This window comes from Talaromyces marneffei, chromosome 6, assembly GCF_009556855.1.
Source record: "Talaromyces marneffei chromosome 6, complete sequence".
NCBI lineage: Eukaryota > Fungi > Ascomycota > Eurotiomycetes > Eurotiales > Trichocomaceae > Talaromyces > Talaromyces marneffei.
In genome coordinates, this window is record NC_072353.1 from 98,174 (window position 1) to 112,827 (window position 14,654).

At 45.4% G+C, this 14,654-nt stretch overlaps 5 protein-coding genes across 5 annotated transcripts; 3 read left to right on the forward strand and 2 right to left on the reverse strand.

Annotated features, from left to right (window-relative positions):
- Positions 1 to 58: 58 nt before the first annotated feature.
- EYB26_007544 (uncharacterized protein) lies at positions 59 to 1,953 on the forward strand (the record flags this gene model as incomplete). The annotated part of the gene is made up of 5 exons (XM_054266810.1): positions 59 to 918; positions 1,008 to 1,104; positions 1,181 to 1,452; positions 1,511 to 1,827; positions 1,895 to 1,953. The coding sequence occupies 5 exons, from the start codon at positions 59 to 61 to the stop codon at positions 1,951 to 1,953; spliced, it is 1,605 nt and encodes a 534-aa protein (XP_054122785.1).
- Positions 1,954 to 2,563: 610 nt separating this feature from the next.
- Positions 2,564 to 5,793, forward strand: EYB26_007545 (uncharacterized protein; the record flags this gene model as incomplete). Its single annotated transcript, XM_054266811.1, has 4 exons — positions 2,564 to 3,024; positions 3,078 to 3,795; positions 4,213 to 5,295; positions 5,368 to 5,793. The coding sequence occupies 4 exons, from the start codon at positions 2,564 to 2,566 to the stop codon at positions 5,791 to 5,793; spliced, it is 2,688 nt and encodes an 895-aa protein (XP_054122786.1).
- Positions 5,794 to 6,001: 208 nt separating this feature from the next.
- Positions 6,002 to 7,063, reverse strand: EYB26_007546 (uncharacterized protein; the record flags this gene model as incomplete). Its single annotated transcript, XM_054266812.1, has 1 exon — positions 6,002 to 7,063. The coding sequence occupies one exon, from the start codon at positions 7,061 to 7,063 to the stop codon at positions 6,002 to 6,004; it is 1,062 nt and encodes a 353-aa protein (XP_054122787.1).
- Positions 7,064 to 9,262: 2,199 nt separating this feature from the next.
- On the reverse strand, positions 9,263 to 10,432 carry EYB26_007547 (uncharacterized protein; the record flags this gene model as incomplete). Its single annotated transcript, XM_054266813.1, has 3 exons — positions 9,263 to 9,747; positions 9,818 to 10,306; positions 10,366 to 10,432. The coding sequence occupies 3 exons, from the start codon at positions 10,430 to 10,432 to the stop codon at positions 9,263 to 9,265; spliced, it is 1,041 nt and encodes a 346-aa protein (XP_054122788.1).
- Positions 10,433 to 11,537: 1,105 nt separating this feature from the next.
- EYB26_007548 (uncharacterized protein) lies at positions 11,538 to 12,392 on the forward strand (the record flags this gene model as incomplete). Its single annotated transcript, XM_054266814.1, has 1 exon — positions 11,538 to 12,392. The coding sequence occupies one exon, from the start codon at positions 11,538 to 11,540 to the stop codon at positions 12,390 to 12,392; it is 855 nt and encodes a 284-aa protein (XP_054122789.1).
- Positions 12,393 to 14,654: the final 2,262 nt, after the last annotated feature.

A 14,654-nucleotide genomic window follows, 5' to 3' on the forward strand; every position in this document is an offset into this window, starting at 1 on the left:
TACAACTATCAACAGTCACCATCAAAGTCATCATCATTAATCAGTCCAGCAGTCAATAATGACATCAAAAGCTCTTCATTCTTGCTTTCTGTGCCGCCGTAATAAGCGTCGCTGCGACAAGAGCCTGCCTTCATGTCAGCTGTGCATCCGCAAGGGCTGGAAATGCAGTTATCCTCAGCGCCGTGGCCAACGTTCCGCATCCCCTCCACGTAGCCTTGATAATGCGGAAGCTGTCAATAATTCTAATTCTGTCATTGCAAAGCCCCCTGTGACACAAAGCGGTATTCTTGCCGGATACCAGACCGGTTCTTCTTCTTCTCGTTCGTCGTTTGCTGTCAACTTTGCCATCAGTTTTCTAGCACCGGATATCTTTCGTGAGGGCTCTTTGGAGATTCCCCGCCTCAACTTGGATATTCCCGAGGACGTTGCCTTTCACCTGGGTGATAAGCAAAAGCTGCGTGAGACAGCGCGCCAATTCTTCCAGATCACATGGATGCCCATCATTGGACGAAAACGCTACCTAAACACTGTACTCAATCCCCTATCGCCCCTACGACGCCCAACGACTTTACTGGCTCTGTGCATGAAGCTGTCCTGTTTAGAAGTTCTGGGTGATAGAGGCAAGCAGCGAACCTCGTTGTATCAATTAGTCAAGAAATTCTATTCGGAAGTGGAGAGCACAGAAGGCTTGTGTATCCAAGTCCTACAGGCAGGCATATTGATTGCGATTTTCGAGATTTGCGATGCGATCTACCCTGCGGCATATTTGACAGTCGGAGCATGTGCCCGTTATGGTGTCGTAATGGGTTTAGACAAGATCAATCAAGACAGAATGGGCGGCGATCATAATTATGCAGCGTCATGGATGGAGATTGAAGAGAGACGCAGGGCTTGGTGGGGTGTCCTGATCTTGGACCGGTTTGTCAACCCCATTGTCATTCCAATAATCTTCCAACTCAATGGAAGAAGCTTGGTACTTGTTGGGGTTAATCTTTGTTAAAATTCAGATATCTGAACTTAGCGAACCCGTCTCGGAACCTGGCAACGAAAGATCCAACATTTGAAGATTTTCTTCCCGTGGATGATGAACTGTTCTTTGATGCCGTGAGAACACCCAGTTTTCCTCCTTCCATACACAACTAAGATCAATGCTTTTTCCCTGACGTGAAGTTATGTCCAGACCTCGCAACCGGAGAATGCTGTTACCATTTCCCAAGGATTTGTATTCAAGATCGGGCATTTCGGGAGACTGGCTCAAGCAACATATCTCATCAGCCAGGTCCTCGAGAACATTAGATCCCCTTCTGTAATACCCGATTACCTCACTCAAGGCAACTTGTCAGCAGATGTAGCACAGCTTTGTCGTACTATTGAAGCCTTAGTTCGTGCAAATGAAATGGAAATTACGACCCGGAGGTTGGCATTCTGCTGCCAAATTCTGGTTTCTTACAGGTAAGCATTGCTGCACTCAATTGTTCCGACGATCCAGGGATTCTAACTGTTTTGACAGCGGGATCTTCCTTCTTCAACAGCATCTTTGGGAGCGGTTGAATGTAAGATCCACACAGGAGGCGCAGCAGCACACGTTCATGGAGACACGGAGCGCCATCGATACACTTTGCCGAATTGCATTAGAACTCCAGCAAGGATCTAATATGGTAGACCCACTGCAGGGTCAATGTACATTTTTCCTTGTTGGTGTTGTTTATCAAGGCCTATTAGCGCTTATGACCATCGGACAAGGCAACCCATCGGCAGAGATTAGCGAGACTATAACCACGTTGAGTTGGTTACTTGAGCATATACGAGGCCGTTGGCCACTTGCTGGTAAGTTGTTGTGGTCGGTCACAAAAAAGGAACTATCTAAGAAATCCATGTCTAACATCAACCGAAGGTGTCTACAGAAGCATTTTAGACGCCAAAGAGGCCATTTTGGCTGCAGAGGCGATTTAACTACGAGACGCACGCTGTGCCAGGAGATAACGTACATCAGATATTAGTTTGTTTAATGTTGAATTGGCTATTCATTTCTCTTGGTTATAAACGGCCACGTAAGCCAATGTATGTCTATTTCTCGAAAAGCTTTCGCGTCGTAAACCGCGGCGTTTCATACAAACAGATTGGGGGTTTATTAAAAAGTGATTGTCTTCGAAGCGAGAGGATCTGTGACCGACATGGCCAAATTCCAATCTCGAGTAGAGAAAGTTAGTATTCCATATACTGGGTATTTACTTTGTCAATTGATGCTCATGTAGGCGTATGGGTAAAGTTATTATCCCCCTCTAACTATTGAACTCATAATTTATTTCTAATTAATATCTAGTAGTGACTTGTAGCTCTAGGCGAATTTCCAAAGTTCGGAGTAAATGCAAACCCCTAGGTAGATGAGCATATAATCAAAATTTGGCCTATGTTAGAACAAAACCACATTGACTCAAATAAATAATCAGGCTTATAAATTTGGTTGTATTCTCCGCATTATTAATCAGGAGAATGCTCAAGAAGAAAATAGCATCTGCATCGTTCTACAATCTAACAGCCTTGACAGTATCCCGGTTTCGAAATGATTGGCGCCTGTCCATCAGAAAAGGAGTGGGTAAGTGATGTATTCGTCTTTGATCCAGTTGAGGGTGAACTGGTAGAAGTAATTCTAGGCATCCATTATATCCGAGTTGCAAGACAGGGGTTAGGGAAGCTTCTTTCTAGACTGACACCTAGCTCCAAGCTACCTCATCCAAGCCCTCAGCCCAACGCCGCAGAAACACCAAAGACAAACGGGGTACATGAAGTTCGTCATGCATTTGACAATATGACAACTGAGCCTATAAGTGAACCTCACTCGAACGGAGCTAATGAGAAGAGTAAGAAAGAGCTTCCTGAACTTGACATCGCGGGCAAAGTCCGAGATCTTATATGCACCCTCTCAGGCCTCGAGCCTGATATGATCAAGCCTGAAGCGGATCTCGCCAATCTTGGAATTGACTCTCTCATGGGCATGGAGCTGGCTCGTGAAATCGAAATCATGTTCAAATGTACTCTGACATGTCGGACCTTATGGAGTTGACTGATTTCCAAAGTCTTGTCGAGTACATCATAGCTGCTTTCGGCTTTCAAGTCCACCCATCAGCGGCGGATAGAGAGGCAGACAATCACGAAAAACCTCATGTCAATAGGTTCACTCATCCAAAGGCAAACGGGAATATGAACGGGGGATCGACGAAAGTCAATGGGACTCATTCTCACGCAAACGACCCTTCTATGCCAAACGATATGGTGGTTCCTACGATAGCCATCCTCGATGCCTTTCGCGAAACAACACAATTAACAGACCAATTCATCGAGCAAAATAATTTTGGAAACTACGTGCAGCATACCCTGCCCAGATTAACAAAATTATGCGTGATTCAGATCATTGACGGCTTTGAGGAGTTAGGATGCTCGTTGCGGGATGCGCACCTTGGTCAGATCTTGAATCGTATCAAATACCTCCCTAAACATGAGCAATTTGTCACTTTCTTCTATGGCGTTCTAGAGAAAGCAGGACCGGTGGATTTGGATGGGTCCAGAATGACTCGAACAGCTACCGCAGTTCCAGCAGAATCCGCGTACACTTTATCACAGAATCTCGCCCTTGATTTCCCCGAACACACTTACGATTCACAGTTGACATACTTAACTGGCTCTAAGCTTGCTGACTATCTGACTGGAAAGGCTGATGGTCTCCAGTTAATCTTTGCGTCCGCAGAGGGAAGAAACATCGTTTCTGGGATGTACGGCAAATCTCCGATCAATATGGTATGGATTTCACAGATGCAGTACTTCCTAAGATAACTTTTCACTCGTCTTCCAAAGCAAGGAGGAGCCCCGATCAAGATCCTAGAGATAGGGGTTGATACTAGAGGAACGACAGCGAGGTTAGTCCCAATACTAGCCAGTCTGAACATACCATTCCAGTATACCGTCTCAGATCTCTCCTCGTCACTTGTCGCCGGGGCCCGCAAGCGGTGTAAGGAATATCCTTTCATGGAATACCGAGTTCTGGATATTGAAAAGCCTCCACCAGAGGACTTAATCCATAGCCAGCACCTCGTGATTGCTACTAACTGCGTCCATGCAACTCACAATTTGAACACTTCGACCCAAAACATCCATAATCTTCTACGACCCGATGGATTGCTAATGATGCTAGAGATGACCCAAACCCTAGAATAGATAGACTTGGTATTTGGCCTTTTGGAAGGTTGGTGGCTCTTTGATGACGGTAGACAACATGCTCTTGTTCCGCCATCAATATGGAAAACCATTATGCAATCAGTCGGGTATGGTTATGTTGACTGGACCTATAGCAATCGGCCTGAGGCTGCAATTCAGCGTATTATCATTGCATTGGCTTCTAGTAAAAGTAGAAATAGAGTACATCACCCCCATCAACTTCTCCAAAGACATTCAACTGACTTTACTGCTCGTCAAGCTATAGTAGATGATTTTGTCAAGAAGTACTCAAGTGGATTTGCCGCGCCAGTTGTCTCCAAGGCGTTGGAAGAAGGACTTGAAGGGCACGTCGACCAATGTATACTAGTGACTAGCGCAACGGGGAGCCTCGGTTCTCACTTGGTTGCATACTTCACAAAGCTACCCAACGTCAAGCGTATGATCTGTGTCAATCGATACAGCCCCTCCTTGGATTGTAGAATTCGTCAGCGAAAGGCTCTCGAGTCAAAGGGGCTCTTCCTGAACTCAGTAGAGCTCGCCAAAATTCACGTGCTCGAGACTGATACAGTAAAACCTATGATGGGTTTATCAAATCTAGAGTATACCAAGCTCATAAATTCAGTGACACACATTATCCATAATGCATGGCCCATGAGCATCACACGGTCAATTCATACGTTCGAGCAGCAATTCAAGGCTATGCGGAATCTCATTGAGTTAGCCCGTCAGATATCCTGTCGCTACCACCACTTCCATCGAAACGGGCCCAGGGTTGGATTCCAATTCATTTCTTCTATTGCGACCGTTGGTTGCTATCCCCTCTTTAGCGGAAAGGCGCGTGTTCCAGAAGACAGAATGTTGGTGGATTCAGTCATGCCAACTGGCTACGGGGAGGCCAAACTAATCTGGGAGACAATGCTGGACGAGACATTACACAAGTACCCTCAACATTTCCGTCCAATGATTGTACGAATTGGACAAATCGCTGGCTCCGAGGGCAGTGGATACTGGAATCCAGTTGAGCATCTCGCATTCTTGATCAAGTCATCACAGACGCTCAATATTCTTCCAGACTTGGAAGGTGTAAGGCATCTCTTGTTCTTTGTCTTCATAGCAAATAACCTTATATTTATACCAGCACTAACATCATAGCAGGACTTATCTTGGTGCCCTGTCAACGTCGTGGCTGCTACACTTGGAGAGTTGCTGTTAGACGAACAAACGTGGTACCCGGTCTACCACATTGAAAATCCCGTCCGACAGCCCCGGCGCAAAATGATCCATATGCTTGCAGATGATTTCCACATTCCAAACACCGGCATCATTCCGTTTAAAGAGTGGTTGGAACGGGTACGCCGCTCGCCGAGCTCTCCTGATGACAACCCGGCAAGCAACTTGGCCGGTTTCTTGGATATGTACTTTGTACGCATGTCGTGCGGTGGGTTGATTTTAGACACTGCGAGGAGTCGAGAGAATTCGTGGACGTTGAGAGACACGGGGCCCGTGAGTAGAAGCTTGGTCATGAAGTTTATTCAAGTCTGGAAGGAAAGGGGATTTCTTAAGCAGTCAGTAGCTAGTTGATTCCGAGTTGCCGGGAGCATTAGATCCTATTCTTGTAGATTCTGTGATACAAAGCAATTTCTACGAAGTAGACATATTCTAGATAATGGCGATATAAAATTTGTCAATTAATGTTTAATAAAGACTACTGTGCAAAGCGAAGATATAACAACCACCTAGTCATATTTCCCCCTTTCTTAAACTAAATACAGTACCTATTGTAATATTATTACAAAAGTACCACTAACTTCTTAGCCGAAACCCCCTTTGCGACCAAATCTATTGCTTCCTGCACATGCCCTAACCCCCTACCCACGACCTGTGGTTCAGGTGCAGGCACGAATGATCCCTGCTCAAATGCTTGAGGTAAGAAGTCTTCATATACAGCCTTTCCCACCTCATTCACTACCAAGTCGCTTCCATTGATCATCTTGGCGTGAACTCCCTTCGTGGCCGACCGGATATTGATGGCCAGCATCTTGGACACCGTTCCTGCAAGGAAGGGTGGGAAGTCCAAAGCACCTTTCGGGAAGGGTGGCATATCCAAGGTGGCATACGCCACGAACTTGTTGCCCTTGCATCTGGCCAGTATGTCGATGCACTTTCTTAACGATCCCGTGCCAATGCTGATCGCCCCGGCGGTAGTTCGATCTTTGAATGCGGCTTGGATGTCTCGCACAGCGGTTGGACTAGTATTGTAATCAAGTACCTCAGCGGCCCCCAGTTTCTGAAGATAGTCGTGGTTTTTGGGGGACGCTGTGGCAATGACTTCACATCCAGCTGCACGTGCGAGTTGGATACCATTGCAGCTCACGCTGGTAGAACCCCCCCGGACCAGCAGCGTCTTTCCTGAGGATCGGGGTGAAGCACTGGGGAAAGGGAGAGCGAGATAGTCTTTCATGAAAAGACCGCAGGCAGCGGTCGACAGCGCCAGTGGGAGCACGCATGCACTCTCATATAAGATGGATTCGGGGATAGTAGATGTTAAGTCTGGGCGGAGCACTGTATACTGCTGAAAACCACCTTCACTCGCGCGATTGACCCTCTTATCCAACGCAATAGCATATCCAACAACACGATCTCCTATCTTGAAGCGCGTGACACCCTTTCCCACCTCAACGACTTCTCCAGCAATATCGGTGCCCAAAATGAATGGCAACTTCACCCATGATACGACAAGATTAGCTGCGGTCTGAATGATCGAGTCGTATGCGTTGATAGCGATGGCTACATTCTTCACAACGATTTCATTCTCACCGAAGAGAAAGAATAACAATTTCCATATTTTCATACTATTTATTAATTCCCAGCGCCGTATTTAACGACATAATTGCCCGAGTAGCCAATGCCTTTCACTAACACGCTATTACTAAAATTGTCCGGAGTATCTCAATACCTTTCAATTATAACACGCTTGCTTCAGTATACGTAATAATAGAAATTTGCGGACTGTGTCAATTGACCAGGGTCAACGGGCTAGACCTTTGGGCGTGTCCTCTTCCGAGTGGATTTAATCAGTTGAGTCTCTCGTTTCGTGACTGGATGAAGGACTGAAGAAGGATGTTTGATTGATTGATTGATTGATTAATTCATACCCGCTAAGCACCATAACTTACAAGAATTGAAGTGCCAAAAACATTCGGCTTGGCGCTGGCTGAGTCAGCCAGCGACACGGAAAATCTTGACACATATCCCCAGCTTCAAAACAACATTGACAATGACAAAACGCCAAACAACTAATAAATGAAACGTGTGCATATGTACCCATGAGTCAGGGGGAGTGGAACGCGAGAACAAACTAACACTAGGAAATAGATAAAAAGAGAGAACAAGCTAGGGTGAGAAAAATGGTGTGTAAAAGGGTGCCCAGGATCATTGATTGGTGTGAGTCAAGTGGTTGATTCGCATAAGACAAATCAACAAGGATATCTTCATAAAAGAGATAGTGCGCTCACCGAGAGCGCCATACTAGAGATATCACATACTAAAACTAGGTCAAAGGTCCAGTCCGCAGCACAAATTCCACACTCTTACAAGCCCAACTAGGTTCGCTGAGGAGCTTTCAGTCGTTGGTTTCATATACTTCTTTCCGGAGCATCTTCGTACGCAACTCTGTATGGAGTGTGCACTGTACGAGAATGTGTGCAGCATCCTGATACCCAAGTCCATATTAACACATGGGTGGGTCCTCTATTCGCACACTTGCAAGGAAGCTGCATTACGCTGATTTGCCAGTCTGTAGTTGCACCAGCACCGAACTCCACGCTCGCCAGAGTCCTTCATGTAGCTGCAGGATTCGCTTTATTGGCACCTTCATGATTCAGTAGAGCTGCCGTCCATGCTCAGCATGCTCCCACTGATCTTTTCACCGATTCGCGAACTCCGCACGCAACCGTTAACGACACACTGCAACAAGGATAATTGATTGAGCTGGCATGTAAGCCATTCGTGCGCCGGCATGCGGCGTAGACTGGTTGGGTGCATTGATCCGGGTTACGCGCATGTTTTGCCGTGTGCGTCGTGTCGCCTCGATTACAGTGAGCTTCGCCACTTGGTCTGCTTCCTCGTTGCCAGGGACTCCCTCATGCCCTGGAACCCACTGTAATCGTACGCGCCAACAGGATAAACAAGGATGTTTCTAAGCAGGTGATTCACCAGTCCAACAACGTTAAGGAGAGGACAGAGCACAGCGCTAAAGTTTCCGTGACACCAGATGTCTTCGCCAAACAGGTTGTTGCCCAGATCTTTAATTACAACAATGTTAACTATATCTGGAAAGGGACAAATGCTTTTATTGTGTGGTTTCTCAATTCCATAGGGCCTCGAAAGGTATTCGATTCAACTGTGATGGGACCTGTAGGGTTTGATGATCAGAGCCTGGTCAAGAGAATACGTGCTCGTGGGCAGGAGTTTGTTGAGCAGCAATGAGGAATCAGGGAAGCCTAATGGATCCATAGAGTAATTAGTTGGTGACAAGTCTACCATGATTGTTTAATAATACGTTTTCGTCGATGTTTTTGTTGTCTTCCATGTTGTCGTAATAAATTTCACAATATCTAATACTCCTGATTTGTAATTATTGAGAACTCTGTCACATTCGTTGGAAAGTCTTCGTATTTATTGTCTATATCTGCATGTACTTGATGCAGGATCTAAAGCATAAAAAGGAAGTAAGTCCACCCATAGTTACCTATTGTTCAAGCAAACAAGCGTCCATTACTTGTCTCGTCTTCCATAGTCAATTTCAAGTATTTTACCTTTAACACATGGGTCTGTTAGACCATCCTTTTCTCCTTGAGTCACCTATCATACGACTTCGAGTACATTGGAAAATAATGTGAATTATGAAAAGTTGTCGATAGTATGGATACGCCTTAGTACTGACACCTCTATTCTACAAGGAATTTAAATTAATATACAATGTAATTAACTCTTAATGCTATCAATACTTAGACGGGGGCATCCAATACCACACCTCCTGGCACTGGAATTATTTGCTCGCCATTCCCATATTTCTCACTTCGTGAAGATCTTTCAGAACAGACCGTGGTCGCCCATCATAGTTCTTCGCTCTCATCCACGCCTCCAAATTAGGGATACGAGAGCCATGAATACGATCAAGGAATGCCATATCACGAGTTGCACCCTTGCCTTCGCTCCAATAGCGCCACCAATCCGAGAAATTCTCCCTCCAAGTCATGAACGACTCATCCCGAGGAATCTTCGGATCTATCGCCCAGTTTGAATAAGCTCCTGGATATGGCTCTGCCTTCTCTAGATAAGTCTCCAAAGGCACGCGCTTATGTACCCCTTTCTTACCCGTTACTCTCGTAAAGGTTTCCACAATTTCGGCAAAGCTCACTTGGTCAGTAGCAATTTCAAGGTCGAGGCCTGTGGACTCTGATGGATTGTCGAATATCCACAGGCTGTAGACTCCAACATCATCGAGTGCAATCAAAGGGATTTTACCATCCGCTATCAAAGATGATTAATCAGCCTACTTCCAGAAAACCCATAAACGAAAGTTCAAGAGAACAAGACTTACCAGCGGGGTTCTCCCAGACGAATGAACCATCAGCTTGCTCCTCAGGGACAAACATGCCATCATAGAGCATATCCATGTATGGTCCCGTTGTCAAGAGTGAAGTCGTCATGGTGGACTGTCCATGGCTCAAGATCAGATCACCAACGCGGCCCTTAGCATCGGTATGTCCACAATGATACTGCTCACTCCACCCAGCCTTCCGAAGAGCATAGTCGATATTTGCAAAAACATAATGCTTGACACCGTGGTGCCTGGCTATTTCGTACGCCCTAATACCATAGAACAGCTCATTTTTCTCACCAATGGTGAAACCATCGAGGTTCACCCATGCACCGTAAACGCCAGTAAAAGCGGTATGGAGATCATTTTGGCTATCCTGGGAACCTTGCAGGAGCACCACATTGGGAAGGGCAGCCAGCTCTCTAGAACGGTCTGAAGCCGGGTTCCGAGTCAGAATTCTGACGCTGTAGCGACCACTTTCAGAGAGTGCTGTGAATCATTTTAGATACGTGTAGTTTTCTCCAAAGCCGCATGAGTGAGAGGCTTACCATTAACGACAGAACTGCCTTGAGCACCAGTTCCTCCAATGACTAGGATCAATTTGAGATTTTCCATGACAGTAATTCAGTATATCCAATTTATAAGTTCCTAATAAGACTCGTGGTTATTGGGGGGAGAACAAGTTGCATTCACCGTTGTCGCGTCTCAAGCCATTTATAACAAAGCCTCAGTGGTTCTGTAAACGTCATACTGTCTCTTGCTCACTACGTCTTCCAATATTTGTAATCTTAAGTTGATTACTGATACGGCGTCAATCTATTCATGGTAGATCATGGACGGGATCAATGACTTCGTCCGCTGGCGCATTTTCAGCCCATAAATGGCCGAAGCAAAACGCATTTTTCGTGATGTCACAGTTTCCATCTAGCATATACGTATTCGCTCGCTTGGGGATACAGAATTATGGACGATTAATAAACAGAAGACATAATTATAGGCCGGTTTCAATCCAGTCCAGAGATGCGGGCATTTGCGGGCATTTGCGGACATTTGGGCTATAAGTTAAGCGAGACCCTGGATGACGAAGAAAGGGTCGGTTAGCTAACTAACTAACTAACTAGTACTTACTCACTGCCACAGTGATTGTAGTGTAGCTCATAAGGAGACTGTAAACATTAAAGCATGTTTTGTCTGGAATAATGACTTGCTTCTTCAAACTTATTTGCTTAGCTTCACATTATATATACCTGGGGACTAGGCTATAATAAGATCATTTCAAATCATATATAAGCTATTATTAAGGTTGATATGAGGGTAAACTCCTATGCCAAATGTACTTTCATTAGGGCGTTGGGAAAACGACTACGAGTATAGGATTCGGCTCCGATCAAGCATAAAACAACGGATATTCTTGCTCACTACGCTGTAATATCCTACTACTGGATAACTGGTATTCATTGCCCCTCATTCCCCATTACATGTTCCGTTACAATTCAAACATTGCCGAGATTGAGATCTTGTAACTTCAAACGCCCAGGTGGCTTTGCTGATTACTTATCAGAAAATGCCTGCCCGTTACGTTTACATACATGGTACGCAGCTATTGGTCAATGCCGCGAATATCTAGGCAGACAACTTCTCCAAATGAAGACTGATTAATCAATGACTTCTACATTTTCCTAGCCGACACTGAGAGAATTCTGGCCAAAAATCATATAATATGTCTTCAATCGAGAACTCCGTTGAAGTTTCGAAAACTGACGAAGGTATTACAACCATAACCATCAACCGACCACATAGGCGCAATGCAATCGATCATCATTCAACGGCCGAGAAGCTTTACCATGCCATTCTCGATTTCGAGAATGATGAGACCCAAAAAATAGGTATTTTGTATGGCGCCGGGGGAACTTTCTGGTCTGGATTCGATCTACATGAAGTAGCTAAGATATCTACTTCTACTGCTAAAAGTAGGGATGGGGAAGACGGTCGATATAAAGGACCCAGATTCGACGTTGAAGCCGATCGCGTTCAAGGCCGAAATGCAGGTCCCATTGGGCCCTCTCGTCTGCAAGTACGCAAACCCCTGATCGGTGCAGTGGCAGGGTATGCAGTTGCAGATGGACTGGAACTAAGCCTCATCGCGGATCTTCGCGTCGCCGAGGAAAACGCTATTTTCGGAGTATTCTGTCGACGGTTTGGCGTGCCGCTGATTGATGGCGGCACCGTGCGGCTACAGGCCATCGTTGGGCTAGGCCGCGCGCTGGATATGATTTTGACGGGGCGAGCTGTCACAGCACAAGAGGGTTTGCAGATGGGTCTTGTGAATCGGGTTGTTGGTAAGGGCGAGGCATTAGCTGAAGCTTTGAAAATTGCCAGACAACTCGTCGCATTTCCACAAATGTGCATGAGCGTGGATCGGGCGTCATGCTATTATGCTACATACGAAGCCAGTTCCTTTGAAGATGCAATGAAGAATGAATTCAAGAACGGAAAGAGAGTTATAATGGAAGAGGGTGTTCACGGGGCAGCCATGTTCGCGGCAGGCGTTGGAAGGCACGGATCAAACATATAACTCTACCAGGAGTCAACAGATTTTTCCGAAACCCAAAAGAAAGACTGATAAACTAGCTATTTAAAGTTTGCAACTTTATGCTTCGTCGGACAACAGCGCAGACTCTGGCTGCTCGTCACTAAATGCGAAACTCAACCCACCGGCCAATGCCTTCATGCCTCTAGAGACATTGGCCATAGAGTATCAAGGAAGTATCACAAACAGTAATACTATCCTCAGCAGCACATGTCCGCGGAGGAGGGATTTCATCTAGAACAGAGTTTTACCACAAACCCACTCGTAAAATAGTTATAGGGAAGTGATAAGCCTCGGAGTCTTTTCAATTTTTCATTAACAATACGTACTATGCCAAACAATCAAGCTTAATACGGTCTCTTTTAGGATTAAGGACCACCATCATCAGTCGAGAACCCGACTGCTCCTTACAGACATAAATCAAAAAGGCCCACTAGTAACGTTTCGTTCTACCGCCACGTTCAACTAAGCAACAAGGGGTGCTTCTTACATATTTAAAGTTTGAGATTGTTGCCGGTCTCATTTTCGGGTACCAGCTTGGAGTATCTACCGAGGTACCGTCCAGTAAACGTACGTAAACCCTTGGCCAACGGAACGGCTTGAGGCGGGGATTACGGTACGGTACTGTAAGGATTTGTAAGATTACGGTTTTTCACCATCCGCTGCTTGTCAGGTAAAATTGTTTCGTACGGGTTAGTTTAGGATTGGACAATAACTATGGCTTGGTCAGCGCCCTGACTTTAAAAAATAACTAACTAGTTAACTATAAGTTAGTTACTATAACTTAGTACAAAGTGATACATATAGTATATATTTTCCTGTACTCTATATCCTGTCGGTAATCTGATGACCTCGAGTTTGCGCAATGCACAACTCATGCACCATAACTCGATGATGCGCCATGTACAATTGAATTTTGAATTCCTTAAGTATTGGAAGGTTGTTAATCTCGAAATCTCCAAAGAGACGTGTAGGTAGAGGTGTTGAACACAGCATGTATTAATAAATGGTTATCAATTTTTGCTTCTCCATGCGCAGCGCGCCAGATGTTGCCTCTAAGCCTACACATAAAGCTTCACATAGGCATATCGGTCTACCTATGAGTGCTCAGCTATGTGCCTAAGCAGACTTAAAAAGGGCCCTCTCTACGTTGCAAAAGTTCAATACTTGCTTTGTTATTCTCATATAGAATGAGTGCTTTATCAGTACTCTTAGGAACAAATGTTTTGCTATAACTACAGATTATGGATTGCAGAATTCCCCATCACAGGGGCTAAGAACTGAAATTGCTGTCACGCCCACAATGACACTGCAGTAGGAATACCGAGAGAAGGATAGTTGGGCTTGACACGCGGGAGACTCTGTGTCACAGGACGCAACAGAGGTCATATCCACGTGCATCATGCAACACTACGGTAAAATTTTGTGAGTGATGCTGCCGCCGAAATATTATTGGCCTTTACACGTATGACTACCGGCTTAAACGCGTTGATAGTCAAAGTCTTCTATCAAAGCCCGTTGCAACGAGAAATAACATTTCTGGATGGCAGACGGAAGATTGCCGAGGCAGAGGAGAGAAGGTATGACCAAGAGTAGCCCCTCCTTTTTCCTTTATTTTTCCATTTCTTCCCAAAGTAGACGCCTAATACAAATTATAAATCTGAAAGCATGGGAATCCGACATCGAAAACCTGGTTCGAGTCATGATTAATGGTGCCGGAGCCATCTGGCCATAGGTGTAGGTATTGGCTGAAATGCCAAAGAATAGCACGGGTGAAAGGATGAAAGGAATTTGTCTCGAAACCCACACGTCCGTGCGAATTGTCTCCCCAGACTCCGATTCCTGATAATAAGGATATGATTACGGAGCGCTTGCTCAAAACTGCACATGAGTAGTTCTCACTCCATTCGTAGTTTAATAACTATACGGAAGCTTACTCTCCTCCGGGAATTTGGTGGTATTTTCGTACCCGAGTAGGGAGAGGCACGGTAGATAATTCAATTGTATAGAGTAAGGAGAGGACCAGTAATTGAGTATCTCCTCATATAGAGCGAGAGCCTCATCCGTGAGACTTAGCATCGGGTTCCCGATTCCTATCCAAAGTGATAGTCTTTTATTCCGACGTACCTGGCATGCTATAGTCGGCGTTAGACCTTGATGAGTTTCCAGCTTCTCTTCTTGCAAAGGCGATTGAATCCGGCAAAAGAGCGAGTAGCTTGGCTTTCCGATACTCCGCGCGGCGGTCCC